We start from the raw sequence: 18,837 nt of genomic DNA on the forward strand, positions 1-18,837 counted from the left end.
GATTTTTGATACTGAAATCCAACAGTTGGTCTACAGCCTGATATAGGAAAAAGTGGGATTCTGTTCTAGCTGATCCTACTATAGTTGTATGTGCTTGCCTGCAGCAGGTAAAGTACAGAGCAGCTGCACCCATAATCATTTACTGGGCATGTGTGAACAGCAAGAGTGAGGAACCACCACCAGAGCTTATTGGTATTCACATTTTATGATCATAGCACCATTGTAATGGCAGCAAATGCCCCCAAATCCCATCTTAATCATGTAGTGTGAAAGAGCTCTGCTCATAACTTCCTAAGAATGCATCATCCTTCAATACCTGCTCATAAACATGCAGAACTCCATCCCTTGGTATAGCCTCCTGGATTTTAAAGTGTATCATTATAATGGCGCTGTTATCATAAATATGAATACCAAACCACTACAAGGCTAGCTTACAACACTGTATGTTCCTAACAGGATATGAGTGTATATTAGATAAAGAGTACAAACTGTGTACAATGTGAATGAAAAATTCTTGTTTTACAGGTTTTGTTTCCCTTGATCTTTGGTTCTGTGTGTGTGCGTGCGCACAGGCACGCACATATGTGTGTTTCATCTTCCCAACATCTTTCCTCTTTACACAGATGTCACATACTGCACATTACTCAGCTGTTTCTACCATGGCAACATTTCAGAGATAACCCTCTCTTACCTTAGTCCAAGCATAGATTAACCTGTCTTTTTCTTGTTGTAGTACACCAATGCCAGGAAAAACCCCCAGACAGAATGTCATTTGTATCTTCTTATTTTATATGATTAAATAAAACAATAAAAACAACTTTTTTAAAAAAAGAATGGTACACATTCTGACACAGAACACTTTATTGTTTAACAACTGCAAGTTAGAAAAACAAAGCTATGAACTCCTTGGCAGGAATATTAAAAAAATATGAATAAAACTTTACAGCTGAAAATGGAACAAAATTTATTCTGAAAAAAGATGCCAATCAAGATGAAACATGATTCAATGAGCAGACATCATTCATTCATTGACATGAAACTAGGTCTCCTTGGGCCACCATCAGAATTATTAGGTAAGCAAATATGCCAATGCTTCCATTTATTTCCTTATGTCTACGGTCTCCTCCAGCTCTCTTTCCTGATGCTCTCTTTCCCACCTCATTTCTTTAAGCTCTTGTCTGTACTTCCGTTCAATGAACCGTTTCTGATGGGCCATCTGAGGAAAGTTATCTGAGACAAGAAGAAATATTTTTTATGTTAAGCAAGACTCAGCCAGAGATACAAAAAATGTTCAGAGTGTTATTATTTTCTTACAGAAGACAATGGCCTGGTTCACATGTGACTGAAAGGCAGGGATCTATGGGAAACCTGGTTTAATGGAGATGAGGAGTGTGCTGATGCATGATGCCTGGAGCAGCTACACACACTACAGGTCTGCATGGTAATGAGTGATGTGGGGCTTCAGCAGAGATCCAGTTCCCTAGCTAGTTTGCCTTCTGACCATGAACTCTGACTGCAAATAGGAGCTACTAGGCACTATCATGCTGCCTTATTCCTGGCAACATAGAATGCACATCTTGTTGTCATGTCTGAATGCAGCCAATGTGATGAGAGCTCCAGATAGTGTCTGTTAATTCATTTCTTTATTACATTTGGGCCCAGTATGTTCAGGATAGTGTAATTGGATAATCCCATTTCATCCTCCCAGCTGCTTGTCAGGCACCTCCAAATTTTCCTCTCATCCTGCTTCAAACAGCAAAATGATTGTGGGGTTTGATTTATTTTTTGGACCAAGGAAGCAGTACCCCAAAGCAGACAAGTGGTTCCTCTATTGCTAGCTGTTAGAAGAGTGATTGATTTTCACTGAGATGAAACAGGATCAGAACAGTCACCAAAATATAACATCTTTTTCCTGCTAGGATTAGAGATGTCCTCCCAGAACAATGTTATATGAAGTAAAAGACAGAAAGCAGCCTCAGATTAATTGTATTTTCTTATTTTAGGGGAACTACCTTGTTGCTTGCCTTATCCCTAACAATCTCCAGGAAAGTTCTATCCATACCATGGAATATTCAAAAGACAAATGAATGGGTTCTACAGTAAATCAGGCCTGAACTCTCATTAGAAGTAGAGATTTCTAAACTGAGGCTGTGGTACTTTGAACATATCATGAGATGCCACAACTCATGGGAAAAGATGAGTTGTTAAAATGGCATTACAAGTAGAATTCAGGGACATAGCTGTGTTAGTCTGCATTATCAGGGTGCAGAGGTATTTTGTAGCACCTATGAGACTGAGCAAAACAAGTTGTAGAATGAGGTTTTGTAGACTTAGGGGCTCGACAGATGGCCACAAAGGAGCAGTGTCCTGCCACCCCTTTCAGCGCCAGATCGGGGCTGCAGCAACCACATGCCATGGCGAAGAGCTGGCAAAATGCTGCTCCTTTATAAAATGGCAAAAAGCCGTTCTTGCTGATGCAGTGGTGACTTTTTGCCGTTTCTTCAGCACAGCATGTATAAATGTGATGCTGCAGCAATGGCGTGATGCTGCCCGCCATCTGGTTGGGTGGGTGGCATGATGCAGTTGCCACTCCCCCAGTCCACCCGATGCTGGCATTTCTTTCCGGTCTGTAGAGGCCCTTAGTCAACAGAAGCTCATGGTACAACTTTCTTTTGCCCAGTTAGTCTCAAAGGAGCAAAAAGTTTCCTCTGCATGCTGTATTACAAGTGGATAGACTACTGTATTACAAGTAGATAAGACCCAAGAAAGCCACTGCATTGGGTTTGCAAGACCTGAGCAGGACAAGTGATGACCAGAACTCTTGGCGGTCTCTTTCATAGGACTACCATAAGACAAAGTTTGACTTGACAGCAAATAACAACAACCTTGGGAATCCTTTTAGGTTGAAAGGGGGATAGAAAGCATACTGACCAATAGAAATAATAAGGACCTTCATTTCCCCCTCAAAATTACAGCAATTTTGGGTCTGGCTATTTATGCTTCCATTTAAATATACTATATGAAGTACTTGTTCAGCAATTTGTAAACCTCTACTATGAAACATTTCAGAGGGAGGGAGTATCTTTATTATGGAAAAATTGTAACTGTATCACATATCAGTGAACTATTCCGGGAAGGTCTCAGTAGATTGAGAAGCTATCATTTTTCATCAAGGACAAGAAGGGCTCCATCTGGAGCTAATCAAGATAATCTCCCCCATTACTACCATAATGGGCATCAGAGGGAGGGAGTGGGAGAGAGAAAGCTGTTAGGCTCTGAAAAATCGACATACACAATCTAGAAGCCAAAGACAATTAATATATGCTCAGCAAAAGCAGTGCAATAGAAGGTAGACAAATGCATCATCAACAGTGGTGATGCCAGGTGGAAGGTCACCAATGAAAAGCACTGCTTGCATTGGATTTGGTGCCAGGAGACAAATTGGTATTTCTGATTGACTCGCTAGTGCTGACGCTGAAACAGCTGGTGTCCTTGGGAAAATGAGGCTTTATGGGTACTGCACAGAAAACACAGCTGAAGCAAGAGGTGAAGGAGGAGGCTCGACGGAAAGGCTCAGACACGTTTCTGAACCCAAGCCAACCTCAGTAAGTAACTAAACTCTCCCAAACTATATGTTCAAGCATTAAGTTCCACTTATGGAGAATGAAGTCTACAGAAGTCCTGTCCTTTGTCATTTCTCCCAGGATCACTTGCAAGTCCTCAGAGTGTCTGTGTTGCCAAACACCATTCTGACATCTGCAACTAATTTAAGTACCAGGCTGTTCAGATTATGACAACAATATACTTCTAAGGCTATTTTATTCTACTTTCTTATCTAGTATATGGGTAAGACAGATGTGATTCAATATTAGAACTCTATACTCTATATTTATGCTTCGTCTTCATACAAGAAAGTGTATGAAGCTGAAATGTAGCTACTCTGGACTCCAGCTGCTGCACTTTCTCCTCCAAGAGTGCTACCAACTTGCACTTGGTGTATGTGAAGTTCTCCACTTCTGTAGACAAGAAGAGAAACATCCCACAAGAGTTGCAGGTGACTGCAGCAGATCCCTTATTGTCCATACTGCAAAGTCTTTAGTAATGACTATAACAGTCAATCTACTGGGAATACTACTTTAAAGGAATGTCCTGGCTGCTATCTTACACTTAAAGGCAAGGTTCTGTTTCAATATCTGATTCTAACCCAGGGGTAGGCAACCTTTTTGAGCCGGGGGCCGGGTTGCTGTCCCTCAGACAACTGGGGGGCTGAAACCAAAAAATAAATAATTAAATAATTTTTATATAATTTAAATAAATAAATAAACCGGGACAAATGTAGGGCAAAATTTTCAAATGGTGGACACTTTTTTTAAAAAAGTTGAGGACACGTGAAAAAATTTGCTGATTTTTTAAAAAATGTTAATATAAATGCATGTTTCTGAAGCTTCTATAGACAATTGCCCCTGTGCGCGAGAGGCCAAAGCCCCCGGTGGCAATCGGTGCCAGGACTAATTTAAGTACCAGGCTGTTCAGATTATGACAACAATAGACTTCTAAGGCTATTTTATTCTACTTTCTTATCTAGTATATGGGTAAGACAGATGTGATTCAGTATTAGAACTCTATACTCTATATTTATGCTTCGTCTTCATACAAGAAAGGGCACAACTTGGAAGAAGTCTAAAAATGGACAGCACACCTTAAACGTACATTAAAAAACAACACACAAGTGAAAGAAAACAGGGCCTGAAGATTACTGCCTGTTCGGCTGAGGTAAGCAGATGAGCTCCACTTTGATGCCAGAGATTTCAATGAGATGGAGAGTTATCTGAGATTGTCACACAAAGATTTAAATTCCTTGGCAGCAGCAGCTTGTGGGTTTTGCAATCAATCCAACAAGGTGAGCACTCTGGCCCCTATCTAACAAAGAACTGACTTTATTTTAATCACCATGCCTAGATCATGAATGTCAGTGGAATGACTCGTGTGCCTGAATTTAAGCACAGGCTTAAGTGCTTTGCTGGACCAAGGCCAGAGAGCTCAGCATTTTACTTGGCCAACTCCCTGACAACTGGGCCTGATATATTGTGAATGTTTCCAAGGGATTTTGCTGCTAAAGGGAGAATGCTTGTCACAAAAGTAATGAAGAATGAAAACTTGTCAAGTTTTAGATACCCTTTTAAGATGAACTGCATAATTTTTTTTTCAACCTCTGTCTCCTACAGATGTCCAAAGTATATATATGTGATGACCTCCCATCCCCACCACAAAATGCTCAGACCTGCCCAGGTCTATCCATCTGAGATCTAATCTGGATGTAAGCCCACACCACATGGATTTCTACTCACTGTTCTCTGGTGTCCAGATTGTGCTGCTCAGACCTACATGTATGGGGGCTCTACATGTGCAGGCCTCTAAGCAAATGTGAGAGAACCAGTGTGGTGTAATGGTTTAAGCACTGGATGTGGTCTTCAGGAGACTAGGGCATGAATCACCACTCAGATATGGAAACCCACTAGGTGATCTTGGGCAAATCACACTCTTTCCACCTCAGAGGAGAGCAATGGCAACTCTCTCCACTCCTTGCAAAGAAAAACCTAGCAGAGCACTACCATAAGTAGGACTGGACTTGAAGGCACATAACAACAACAAAGCGAGAGGACATGTGGACTGTGTGTATGCATGTGTGTACTAAGTGTGCTACTATTTACTATTCAAACATCCAGATGTATTATAAAGATTGGTAGATATCATAAAAGGAAAACAAGGACTTTCATAAGAGAGACATTGATCATTGGTTTATATTTGCCAAGTTGTCATTATAATGCCCATAGCCTTTTGATCACAAGTAAAGGTGTAGGATATTCAAACATCTGAATGAACTGACACTCACATAATAAGCATAGCTACCGTTCAAAAAAGAAAAACAAATCAGGCTCATTTGAACTCTGAGATTTAGGGGGGATACAGACCAGCAGGCACTTGACCATGTGATCATTTATCCTTCACTATTTAATGAGGCCAAATCTCGACAGTTATAAAATTAACTACAAATTTAGTTGCACTACCTAAGGAATAAAGTTAAGCTTTGGTAAGTTACAACCATAATGTAAAGCAGTTAAGACTTTAGTGAGTGGTGAAATGAATTAATTAGAATAGTTATTTGTAACTAGTTACTTTAAAGTCTGGGAGCCAGTGGGGCAAGTAATTTTGATTTACTTCTTTTCTAACAAAGGAAGGGAACCTGCAATCCTGAGGCTGCCCCTGATCATACCCTAGACAAAATTTTGGGGAGAAGAACAGTTTTAACTTAAATGTCTAAATGATACAGAGGTCAGGCCTAAGGCTGTAATCTGATGTATGCTCATTTAGGCATAGGCTTGTTGAACAAGGCTGAATTTCCAGGTAGATTTACAAAGGATTACATTGTAACCATCTAGGATTATATTGTCCTACAGATAGCAGAATGCAAGAGTACGTTTTACAAAAAAATCATTCTTAGGTTTAAACAATCTGTTTATTTACTCTCTCCAACCCTTTGTTCACTATTATCTGTACAGTACTTCTCCCTCCCTCCCCCCCACTCCCACTCCGCTTTCACACACAAACAGCCTACAAAATAATCTGAAATGGTTTCCAAGAAATCCTCTTACATTTTTCCAGCGCATCCATTGCTGCACACATCTCCGCCTGCTGAATGCTGTAGAGAAAAAAAGGGGAAAGAAATAATTTTATATGAATTAATAGGATAAACTACAGTTTCCCAGAAGTGACCACTCTGTTCTGCTGAGACTAATTCTTCAAATAATCATTTGGCAGTTGTTCCCAGAAAAATCCTTCACTCACACAACCATCTTCCATCTTCCACAGAGCAGTTTTAACATTTAGATCAATACCGTTAAGATATTTCCCTTTCATATTCTTTTATTTTAAAGATTTTTTTTCTAAAGCAAGCAAAATCTAGAGTAATAGAATAGCAATATGGCAACACTGTTTCCCCTAATTTTTAATTAGGATTTTATTTCAAAACTTATTCTTAAAACTCAATAAAGGCAGTGAAAAGAGGTGATCAATGACAAAAGCGAGGCCCTTTAAGTATTATTTACTGCATGCCTGACACTTTCAATGTCTAGACTTCCTTCGAATGCTTTTTTCATTCATTTTCACTACATACATATGAAATAGTCCCCCACCCAGTGAAAGGTAAACCCAGGCTGGAAATTTCAGTGTGTCCAAAGGTCATTCACAAAACCCAAGCTTTAAATCAGAATTCGAATCAAGGCCTTTCACAGCCACCCTTCTGCTTATCAAGCTATGCACAATTAGTGGGCAACTGTCACCAGCTGGAAGACCACATGGATCCCCTGGAGGAATCTGAGGAGCAGCACCTTCCAGTAGAAGCTCTCAACCAAGTTTTTAACTCTGACTTAAATTTGTCAAGGAGGAAGTAGAGGTTGAGGCCAAGAGTCATTGACTGAGGCTCTCTTAGCAGTCAGCGCCCTTGCAAACCACGATCAATCAATCAGTGAATCAATTTCCTGCCTTCCCTACAATGTAGGACCTAATGTAGCTTCCAACATTATAATGATATACAGTTAGAAAAAGCATTAAAAGCAATGAAATTAAAAATTAAACTATTAAATCAGAGCAATTAAAGCAAAACAGTTTGAAAAAGATACCATTAGAATATAACGAGAAATGTGGAAAATAACTTCTGCTTCTTAGGAATCTTCGGCCAAAAAAGAAAGGCCTTATAACAATTAAGCTGGTATAAAACTGATAAACAGGTAGGTTCATCCATAGTCAGTAAGAATGAAGGTGGTACAGGCTGAGTCTCTCTTCTCTGAAAATCAGACATTTGAAATGTTCCAAAATCTGAAACTTTTACATGGTTGGCAGAGACAGTGGCCCGGTACAGATGTGCCAAAAGCGGTGTCTCTCCGCCAATAGTAGGGTTCAGGAGAGCACAGTAACCGCATGCTCCTGAACCCTAGCATGTAACGGCGGCAGCATCATGGCGGCATCCCAGCCACATGGGTGCCGCCATAATGACGTAAGCGATGTGTAGTGTACAGATGTCGCTGCGTGTTGCTTATGTCACTGGTGCGCCAATGGCGCACTCATGATGTGCACCGGGCACCTTAAAGAAACCCGTGTTTCCAGGTTCTTTTTACTGCGGAAGGACGCCATGCGGTTTGGCTGCTGCAGCATCCCTCTGGAGGAAAAACGGACACCTCCAGCCTTCCCTTTCAGGGAGATATGTACCACACCAGTGATATCTTTGCTTTCTGATGGTTCACTATACACACATTTCATTCCATGCACAAAATTATTAAAACATTATACAAAATTACCTTCAGGCTATGTGCATAAGGTGTGTATGAAACATAAATGAATTTTGTATTTAAATTTGGGTCCCATCTCCTAGATATCTCATTATGCATATGCAAATATTCCAAAATCCAAAAGAATCCAAAATCTGTAACACTTCTGGTTCCAGGTATTTTGGATATTCAACCTGTATTTGCTATCTACATGACTTCATGTCCATGTAGTTCACATTCAGAGTAATCTGTAAGTCACTATCACAAATCATTCCAGTTGGAAGACCTGACTCATTGAAGGTGTTTTTTCTGTGATCTGGTCTGATACACATGGAAGAACCCTGAAGTTATGGTGAATGTCATGAAAGCAAGTCTGGCCACTCCTTTGGCATATGCCTCAAGCAACAATGAAGCCAAGTAAAATCAACATATAGCTTCAGAGTGCTGGTGGGTAACTAACCACAGAGTGTGCATGCACTGCCAAACTCTATATTTCTGGATGCCAGCCTGGTAACAATCCACTGCACCCCGGCCAACGAACATACTGAAGTCTCTCAAAGTAAGTCCAGAAGGCTGTTAGAACCAACACTTCCTAGTTTTGAGCTTTGAAGAGGAATCCTGAGTAGTTACCATGCTATGTTCATTTTCTTCAGTGGATAGAGAATATCCTTAAATGGGTTGTTTTTCCCACTTGTTTTGGTAGACATCTACTTCAAATCAGATTGGCGAGCCCTTGTGGCATGAAGAGCAATCCTGAGACTGCTTCACAGTTGTCACAACGTAGAAAAAGTAGTAACGGGTAACTAGCAAAAATGGTGTGGTGATAGATAAATGGTAACCTGGAAAAGGGGCATAACAAAATATAGGATAAAGAGCCCTCAAATTTATTTTCCCCAAAATGTAAACAGGAAGTGACATCTGCTCCTTTCCTATTGTTGAAAAAAGGCCTAAAATGGCCCAGAAAGGTCTAAAAACATGGTGAAAATCTTTTTTGAGGGCATTTGGAAGCATTTTAAAAAGCTGATATTTGAGGAACCTTGGGACTACAAAATGGTCCTGTGGGCTGCATGTGGCCTATGAACTGCACTTTATTCAGCCTCTGCAATACGAATTGCAATCTGCTCCCAATACAGTTTATGATGAGAAGAAGACTGAATTGTTGTGCTGTGCCCCGAGAACTTGGTCGCAAGTCGTGAGACAGAGGGGCAAGATGGACCAGAGGAATAAGAGAGTGAGACAGAGTGCCACACTAGTGAGGCAGAGGGCCAAAAAGGCAGTGTCTGAACAGCATGACACTGCACCTACTGTTGCTGAAGGGAGGAAAGAAAGGGGGGGGGGTATGGATGTCAGAACATTTAAGAAGTAAATGCTCATTAATCAAGGCCAGGGAAGAGCTACATCCTGAAAACAGATGATAAATTCTAGCACATCCCTCAAGGAACTTGTTGCTCACAACCAACCTTTCTGATGGAAGAAATATTCCTGACTAGCATTCCTGGCTCATGTTGTTTGATAACCTTGCTCTGTTTGAATACTATATTTTTGGATCTCCCTTTTGGATTGTTGTTCGGATTGTTTACTTGATTGTATTTGACTTGGACTTGCCTGACTATGGTGCAATGTCATCCTTGCTGGTGAGCCACATATCCCTCAGGAATTTTCCTGTGTTCTGTTGTCTACTGTGCTCTCTCAGGGTCCTGGACTCATGTTGGCTCCAAAATAGAGCATGAATGGTTTATGGGACACACACTGTGGCATTAGAATTACCTTACCTTCTAAAACACATTTCAGGAGATTGTACGACCAAAGCTGAAAAAAAGAGGCATTCGTATATGCCACTAGGTAAACAGGTATATGCCACTAGGTGAACAGGGAGGCATGCAAGCATTGTAGTGTCAATAGCTTCCATGGACACATTTCAATTATATATGGATCAGGGAAAGCAAATATTTCTTTTAAGGAGATTGTTATTGTGTGCCTTCAAATCATTTCCAACTTATCACAAGGTTTTCTTGGTATGATTTGTTCAGAGAGTTTGTCTTTGCCTTCCTCTGAGGCTGTCAGAGTGTGACTTGCCCAAGATCACTCAGTGGATTTTCATGGCCGGGCAGAGATTCAAACCCTGGTCTCCAGAGTCACGGTCCAATACTCAAACCACTACACCTCATTTTAAGGCTCTCATCTTGAGGAGATACTTCATCAATGATTCTAATGTTAGCTTTAAAAAGAGATCTGTTCATTTCCCTGACATACAAGGAGATACTGGGTTCTTCAGAGATGATGAAAACTTTCCTCTTGAACCTATACTACAAAGGAAGGCTTACACATTTCAAACCAAGAGAAGTTTGGACAATAACCATCTTAAATGCCTTAAAATTTCTGTCAGTGAAGAAAAACAGAAAGCTATTTGAAACTTTTAAAACCTCCTCATAGTGACAGCATATTGTCATCTTGTCCAAAAATGTGAAATTCCTGTAATCTTTGCACTTAAACTGCTACCTGAAGGACTTTAAGAAACTAATAAAGGCCTTTGAAAACTCTCCTCCTGATTTTTCTTTTTGAGGAGACAGAGTAAGCAACTGCTTCTTGTCCTTGATCCTACTGTAATCTTCAAAAACCCTCTAAAACAAGCATTTGGCAAGGAAAGGTAAAAACAAATGATTCTCAGGTTTGAAGTATCCTACATATTTTGTTGATCGTATCTGCTGCCAAAACGCAAACAGGTTTCTAAGGATTCGTCCTATATCCATCACCATGAGCAGCCAGCAACTTTGGCTAATTTGATAAAGCATACAGAGATTTAAAGTAGTTAAGGCTTCAAGACATTTGCCTTGGAATCTCAGTAAAAGGTGATGGTACTGTCTCAGTGGCTCGGGTACAGACTGACATTATCCGTAACTGTGGAACCATAATGCTGAGGACCAATGCCAGTAGAGGACCATCTACTAGTGGGAACTATGAACTTGTCACAGAGTATAGGGGTGAGACTGTGCACCCTTTTCAGATGGTCCAGTGAAGCCACTTGCACCCCTACTGACCATTTCTAAGCTGCCAACACCACACCATAAAATTTCTGGCCAAAAAAAGGTATGTAGATAAAAAAAAAAAAGACTAAACAACAATAAAAAATGCCCTGCAAAGTAGTTTTCTTGCCAGTTTTGGGGAGCACTCTTCCCAAAGAAGAAACACCACCCCAAAGCAACCTCCAAAGGGAATGAGGTATGATGAGCCATCACTTTCAGTTGCTCAAAATAGCAGCTGTGATGTGACTGTGTGGCCTGCTGAGCTCTGGAGTGTGGCCATTCCTACCACAGACTAAATGGGCAATTCTTATCATCTAGAGAAGATTACAAAATCAATTGCTCTCACTCTTGGATGTCTCCCATTGATCTCTCAGGAACCTAGCAGAAGTGTCTCTCTGGACAGAACAACTTATTCTATTCTAGTGGCTTGAGATTAAAAAGATGAGAAAACCCTCAACTAGGAGTGACCTCTCTTGATGTCTAGTAATAAGGTCCTGAGGTTTTATATTCAAATGTATTAAAAATCCTCAGAATTAAACACTCCTGTGGTGAAATAGTTAAAAGTTGAGGTGTCCATCTCTGAACAGTTTTCTCAATCTGCAATGGTGGGGATGAAACAGAAGTCTCTGGGAATGGTGAGGTGCAACTGTGTGTAACTTCTCTGATTGTTAAAGTGAAGCTGTCTTCAGAAGATTTCTTCATTTAACAGTCCATTCAGACAAATGCTGCTTCTGAAAAGTCTTCCCTGGAGCCAGGGAAGAAAGAAACTGGCTAGGTGCTGCTCCATATGTGTGTCAGCTCTTCACCCTATTTACTTCTGGTCTCTGGAGTAGATGGAAGAAGCAATCAATCGAAGGATGCCCCCCGCCCCCCCAGGCTTTGTGGGTCCCTTTTCTCAGATTCTCCATGCAATTATTTCTTCCTTAGGCTTGTCGTTTACTTCCTTGATCTGCATACACCTTATTCCTTTGCACCTTGCTTCTTATTGTTGTGCATTGTACAAACTTTGTTGTTACCCACCTCGATCCCCAAAACGGAAGAGGCGGGATATAAATAAATATTTATTATTATTATTATTATTATTATTATTATTAATAATATCTGTTCAGAAATAATTCCTTGGTTAAGACCCTCACTCTCTTCCCATGTTTTCTGATGGGAATGAACAATGATATTCAGCATAGCTGTGGCTCTCACTGTGAGAGCCACAGTAAGCCCCATACAGAATACTTGGCAAAGGCCAAGCTCCTACCTCGTTCACTAAGCATAACAGTGTAGGCCTGTGCAACAGTTGTGTTGGGGTTGTACATTATTGTGACTACTATCAGTTATACTTCAGGCCCTCTGCTGGGAGCCCTGTGGATTTGAGAACTGGTTCACACTTGAACGTCAGAGTGTCTGTCTGGAGATGGGAACTGGCCACAGTTCCAGCCAGGACACTCATATAACAGCATCCATCTAATTGTGGAAGGCCTACTGACATTAAAATTGATGCCACTGACTAACAGGAAGTTCTGAGATGTTTTACATTTTGCAAGAACTAGGGAGATGTCTAGACCCCAGAACCTGCAGTATAACTTCTTCTTAGCTGTCAATCTACATTGCCAAATTACTAGTACTGCTGTTAGATATTACAAGGCATTCTTATTACTGATGTTGCTACTACTATTAAATTTATGAATCACATTACATCCTGAGCTCTCAGGTAGATACATACAATAAAACAACAATAAAATCAAAAACTCAGAACATAGTTGTAACAGCATTCAGCTGTAATACAAAACTAAACACTAATTAAATATTTTCAAGACAAAGACTAAGATAGTGACAAGCAAGCAAACAAAGATCTAAAACAATAACTATAGATCTAACTTCTGAGTTACTTGGACAGGGCAAATAAAACTGGGAAATATTTGAATTAAAATGTTTGAGAGAATGACAAGAGTCTTGACTGGAGTCGAATGTTCAATGGGAAAGTCTCCTTGCAAACCTAAAGGAAAGAATCTAATTTGGTGGCCACCACTGAAAACGTGCATTCAAGAGTAGTCACCTTCTGAAATCTCTTTATGCAAGGGCATGATGATTACCTCAGGTTACACTACACTTCCACCCTTGAATTTGAGGATTTCCCAAGCACAGTGAGAATTAACATTATTCATGCATTTGTATGACGCCTTCATTAGTGTGCATGTGCATATGCATGTGTATTTGTGTCCCCTACCTAGGTTCCCTTGATCTTAGAAAGGAGAAGAATGAGTAGTAACACTGTTCACTTTCTTTAACAACCCCATCTAAAAGGCTGAGGAACTACTTCTGGTTTCCAAGCAAACTGTTTGCCTATCCTAGTTGTATGTGTATATGTAGAAGTGAGAGCTGGTGTGGTGTACTGGTTAGAGTCATGAAGTTGTTGTTGCTGTGTGCCTTCAAGTTGTTTCCGACTTATGGCAATCCTAAGGTGACTCTATCACTGGGTTTTCTGGGTGTGTGACTTGCCCAAGTCACCCAATGGGTTCCATGGCTGAGCAGGGAATTCGTCCTTTTCTCCAAAGTCATTGTTCAGTGCTCAAATCACTACACCATATTGGATCTCAGAGACAGGGGGACTAAGTTCAAACCCCAGCTGAGCCATGAAAACTATGGTAAGTCATACTCTCTCAGTCACAGAAGAAGGTCATGGCAAGTCTTGTCTAAATAAAACTTGCCAAGAAAACACTGATAGGGTTGCCATAGGCTCATCAAAGGTTGGAAACGATTCAAAGGGACACACACACACACATGCAGATATAAATATACACCCACATCTACATATGGAATCCCATATAAATTTGCCATACCTTGGTCCTTTACCACATCCTATCCTTTCGCCCTTGAAATACACAGCAACAGTGTATGTCCTGGCATGAGAAGGTCCAACTGTTTGCAAAGTCCTAAATCATAAGAGACAGAGTGAAAAAACACAACATTGTGAAAACGAACACTGCAAGACTTAACAACATAAATTTCATCATGTTACAATGAATGTGCTAGGACAGTAGATGGATTATGCTTTATGGATTATTTTACAAGACACTGCCAGCACACCATTGGTTTAAAAGTGAAGTATTTATATATGCTGGGGGTAGAATTATATGCACTTACACTTTTTGGCAAAGCTGGATCTTCTAATATAAGGTGCTATGAAAAAGGCTGTCATTCTAAATGGCAAATGCTGCAAATTGCTCCATCACTAACAAAAAGTTACAAAGGATCTGTCAGTAACTAGGCAGCTTCTCCCTTTGACTAAGAGTTTGATATAAATTTGCAACCATTTTAAGATGAGACGCAAATTCTTAACATAAAATAAATTTATTTCCCTCTCCCATTTATCCCACCTGTTTCCACTGTCATACTGGGAGTCAGTTCTAATATTACTATCAGCAACAAAGTACCTTTCAGAAAATACTTAATAGCTGTCAACTGAAATCCTGTATTCTTAACCTATACTGAACTCAGTGGGGCTTACTTCTTAGTAGACGTAAACAAGATTGCACTGCAGATGAAGTAAGTATTGGGAATTAAACAATTCAGTATATGTGTTCTCCAAAGTCCCCTTACATTCAAAGGGTTTTACACTGAATTAAGTAGGGATAGGGCTGCAGCTCAAGATATCACAAATATGACATATTTTCCACATTTGAAATAAACTATTCTCTCAATAAGATTAGGATTTTTATACTATTCTTCAATAGAATAACTTCATGAAGAAAAATAATCAAACAAGAGATTAGCTAGAAATGAGCAATTTAGTTAATAATACAAAAAAAAATTCACAACAATACATCTGTCAGCACATCAATCCATCCTGTTCACAATATGTTTGTCACCAAGAACTAGAATGTGGGCCAAGGTGATATAGGTGAAGTGGCCAGAATCCTCTTCAGACACATACAGATTAATTCTTAATGGTTAGGGTCATCAGGGACAAAGAATAATTCAGCTCATTCCTCAATAATGTCCTAATGACAGCCATGTTGCAAAATATAAAGGCAGTTCCTCATTGTGGTTGGCCTCAGGTATGTAGAAATTGAGAACAATCTGATAAGGGGATGTGGGCATGGCCTTCTACCTTTGTCGAAGGATGTGCTTTCCATCCACAGAATGCTAAACTCCTCATCCCTTGCCCCACACTTGTTGTTTTTCAGTGCTCTAGCATATTTTCTTTCCTGTTAGGGATATTGCTACATTTGGGACTTATGGAAAACCAGCACTACCACCACTAATGATGAGTGATTCTGTGGGAGCATTATGGGACATGCAGGAATGATTGGATTTACTTCAGCAATATGTATTCCACACTGACATGTGCAAGAGGAGGAAGTGAGAATATTTTGTGTCAGGAAAATGATGCTTATCTGCAAGGAGTCAACAATCAATTCTTTACTGTATTTAAACCTCTCACACCTTCTGTAGGAAGTGATTCTTCATGTTTGCTGGGGTTTAAATGTAGCCTGGGATCCAAAGGGAAAAGACAGATGTTGGGTTTAAAAGTGGAAACTAATTCCTTTCTTAAACAAAAGGTAGATAATGCTTAATCCAAGTCATGTGGAAACAGAGACAAAAATAAATGCCATGCATAAGACTGAAAGTGAGAGTTGGCTCACAAAGTGATAATTAGTTTATGCAAGGAAGAAGAGACAAGCTCCTTACTTATAGAGAGGGATGTCTGGCTCTTTTCCTTCTGTTCGGAGGGTTAAGCAGCACTGCTGGAGCTGGGACTTTGGATCATTCCAGTCTTGGTTCAAAATGAACTCCTAAGATGATGGGGTGGGGGGAGGAAATGGAGGTTGAAATTAGGGAAAGAGAAATAGGTTGAAAAGAAGAAACAGCTTTTAATGGGGGCTTTGCAGTTGGAAAGTGCATTAAAACAATAACTAACAACAAGAGATTTTTTAAGAAACAAAAAACTAACTGAACAGCACTCTTTCAAGGTAAAACCTGGATCTCAGGGGAATATTATAAAACTGAACATTTAATAGAATACTTGAAAATAGGTATTTATTAAAAAATGTTTTGGCTATTGCCTTCCACACACACACGCACACACATACAGCAAGGATGGGCCAAAGTGTGGCTATTTTGTCGCTTTTGATATCTCCAGAATCCACAAGACTAGCCAGAAAAATAGGGTGGATTGCTTCTCCTGGAAGCTTTCAGGTACAACAATGTACCTTTTAAATAGGCTGGCAGGCATCCTTATACTGTTCAGCATTAAAAAAATACCCATTTTTGAGAACCAGAAGTGGACTTCCAGCCACTTTTTGGAATCTTGTTTTGTTTTTCAGTAGTCCATGTGCCCTTTGGAGGGTCTCAGGACAAAAAAGTAGCCCTGATCTGCCTCAGTCACCCACCCTTGCCATATGGGTACATTCATATTATCATACAGACACATCTTGTTTAGTGCACACATGATGCCAAACTCAGACTTGTTCTGTGTACAATGTGTGAAATGGCTTGTGGTCTTACTTTTAGTCGTGGAAAGAAGCAGACATTCATAAAGGTGTGCACATACTCCAGATCTTTGTCTATGTACAGAGCAGCAATAAAGGCTGAAAGGGAAAAGCAAGCACAAAACATATAGAAAGCATTACTCTTATTCGTCAGTTTTTTGAAGGGAAAAAAACAGTTAACGCTTTTAGAGAATTGGTATACTGGAGAGCTTTCAAGGTCTTCCACTGCAGACTTCCCCTTTTTATGTCCCAAGATCCCCAAGTCAAGAAAGCTGCTGCACTTCAAATTAAGGCAGAAAAAAAGAAAGACAGATGGCTCGGGTAGTGGTGTTTTCGCCACCTTGGGAACGAGGAAAGACAGAATGAAGGAAAGAGGTAGCATAGCTGCAAAGGCCCACAGCACACATAGAGGACACCTGAAAGACAGAGTTTCAAAAGCTAAAAAGGATATTTAAAAACAAAGAGCTGACCCACTTATTATTTGTATTGTCAGGTAACACATGGAATAGAATTTGGTCTCTAGAATAACAAGTATTAGGAAATGTGGGAGAAATCCATCTGTTTGCTAAAGATGTAAAGAATATTTGCCTATTTTCACATCCTTGATGAAAAAGGTTTTAACTACTGGAACTTCTTGCTGAGAAAATCTAAATATAGGTCCAAAACACACTGCAGTAATAATCATGTTTGAGACTACTTTAATTGCTGTGGCTCTGTGTTCAGGAATCCTGGAATTGTAGTTTATTGTGGCACCACAGCTCTCTGATAGAGAAGGCTAAATGTCTCATAAAACTAGACCTCAATGAATTCCCTAGCAATTAAAACGGTATCAAACTGGATTATTTCCACAGTGTATTTTGGACCATAGTTAGATAGATGTTCAGGAGTTTTCCATGCAAAATCCATCCATGCACAGCAATGTGGATATCTGGCCTCTTTTGCACATGAACCCATTTTCTGGAACAGAAAAACAGGATTTTCTGCACAAAAACATGACTTGCTGCAAAGTAAGCAGAAAATTCTGGGTTTTGTGCAAAAATGTGTTTTTTTTTCTTTATCAGAAAATTCACAAACTGAAGTGTCACAAATCTATTCAGATTTGAAAACTATTTTTTCACTCTCTCTTGCAGTGGGAAGAAAATTGTTGAAATTAAGTGAATGATTTGCATTTGTACTGCCAGTCTTCAACTTTTCAGTTGAGTCAAGCCACACAGAAAAGATGTGTTGAAGTAGGGTGAAGAAAACCTTTCCTTCTTCTACAGCATACATTTATGCCTATTCGGGAAAGGGTCACATTAACTACTGGAAAGATGATATCTTTACGAAACTATTAATTCTGCACAGGAATACAATTGCACAGAAGAATTTGAATGGTTTCATTTCCATGCATGTCTCACTTTTTTTTTTTTTTTTTTTGGTAACTGGGAGATGTATTCTGATAATATGGCACTGAAGATAGCACTGAAGGTTTGTCAGGGTGTGAGAGAGAAATACACTTTGTTCCCTAAATAAAATTGGATCCTTGGTTCACCAGGTCTCATCTTCTAATTTCTCTTAGTATTACAAGGAAAAGAAGGTCTTCTACAGCATCATGAAGCAAGAGACTTTGGGCTATTTAAATTAACAGCCTACAGTCTTCCTCTAACAATGATGTTTACTTACCAGCATTAGATGTCCATGAATGTGTCCATGTGAACTATGAAAAACATGTGATTCCCAAATAGCATGCAGACCTATTCTGAATGATCTCTGTCTATTGTATAAGCCTACACAGCTGCCTTGTATACCACTTATATTTTAATACAATGCAGCTTTATAGGATTCCTGTCCTTCAGTTCATTATGTCATGATCTCACCAAGAACAGTGTTCAAATCCTTAAAACATGTATTCTATGGGAGATAAGTGAGAATGAATAATTTCACAGATTTTATTCATGAGAGAATGGAAAGCAAATAAACTTACAGGTAAGTCTGTTGGTGAGCGCAGTGCTACTTGTGATTTTA

The 18,837-nt window shown here is 39.7% G+C and overlaps 1 protein-coding gene across 1 annotated transcript in view; it reads right to left on the reverse strand.

The window, feature by feature from the left end:
• Positions 1-852: 852 nt before the first annotated feature.
• DROSHA (drosha ribonuclease III) overlaps positions 853-18,837 on the reverse strand; it is a 118,341-nt gene continuing 100,356 nt past the window's right edge. The window contains exons 28-32 of the mRNA XM_089516589.1: positions 16,850-16,932; positions 16,034-16,137; positions 14,182-14,274; positions 6,654-6,700; positions 853-1,230 (exon numbers count right to left, since the gene is read on the reverse strand). Of these exons, the coding sequence (XP_089372715.1) occupies positions 1,100-1,230; positions 6,654-6,700; positions 14,182-14,274; positions 16,034-16,137; positions 16,850-16,932 (458 nt within the window). The 3' untranslated portion in view covers positions 853-1,099. The remainder of the gene's footprint in view (positions 1,231-6,653; positions 6,701-14,181; positions 14,275-16,033; positions 16,138-16,849; positions 16,933-18,837) is intronic.

Source organism: Sceloporus occidentalis, unplaced genomic scaffold (genome assembly GCF_023333645.1).
Source record: "Sceloporus occidentalis isolate IW3139 unplaced genomic scaffold, rSceOcc1.0.p SCAF_3, whole genome shotgun sequence".
Lineage (NCBI taxonomy): Eukaryota > Metazoa > Chordata > Lepidosauria > Squamata > Phrynosomatidae > Sceloporus > Sceloporus occidentalis.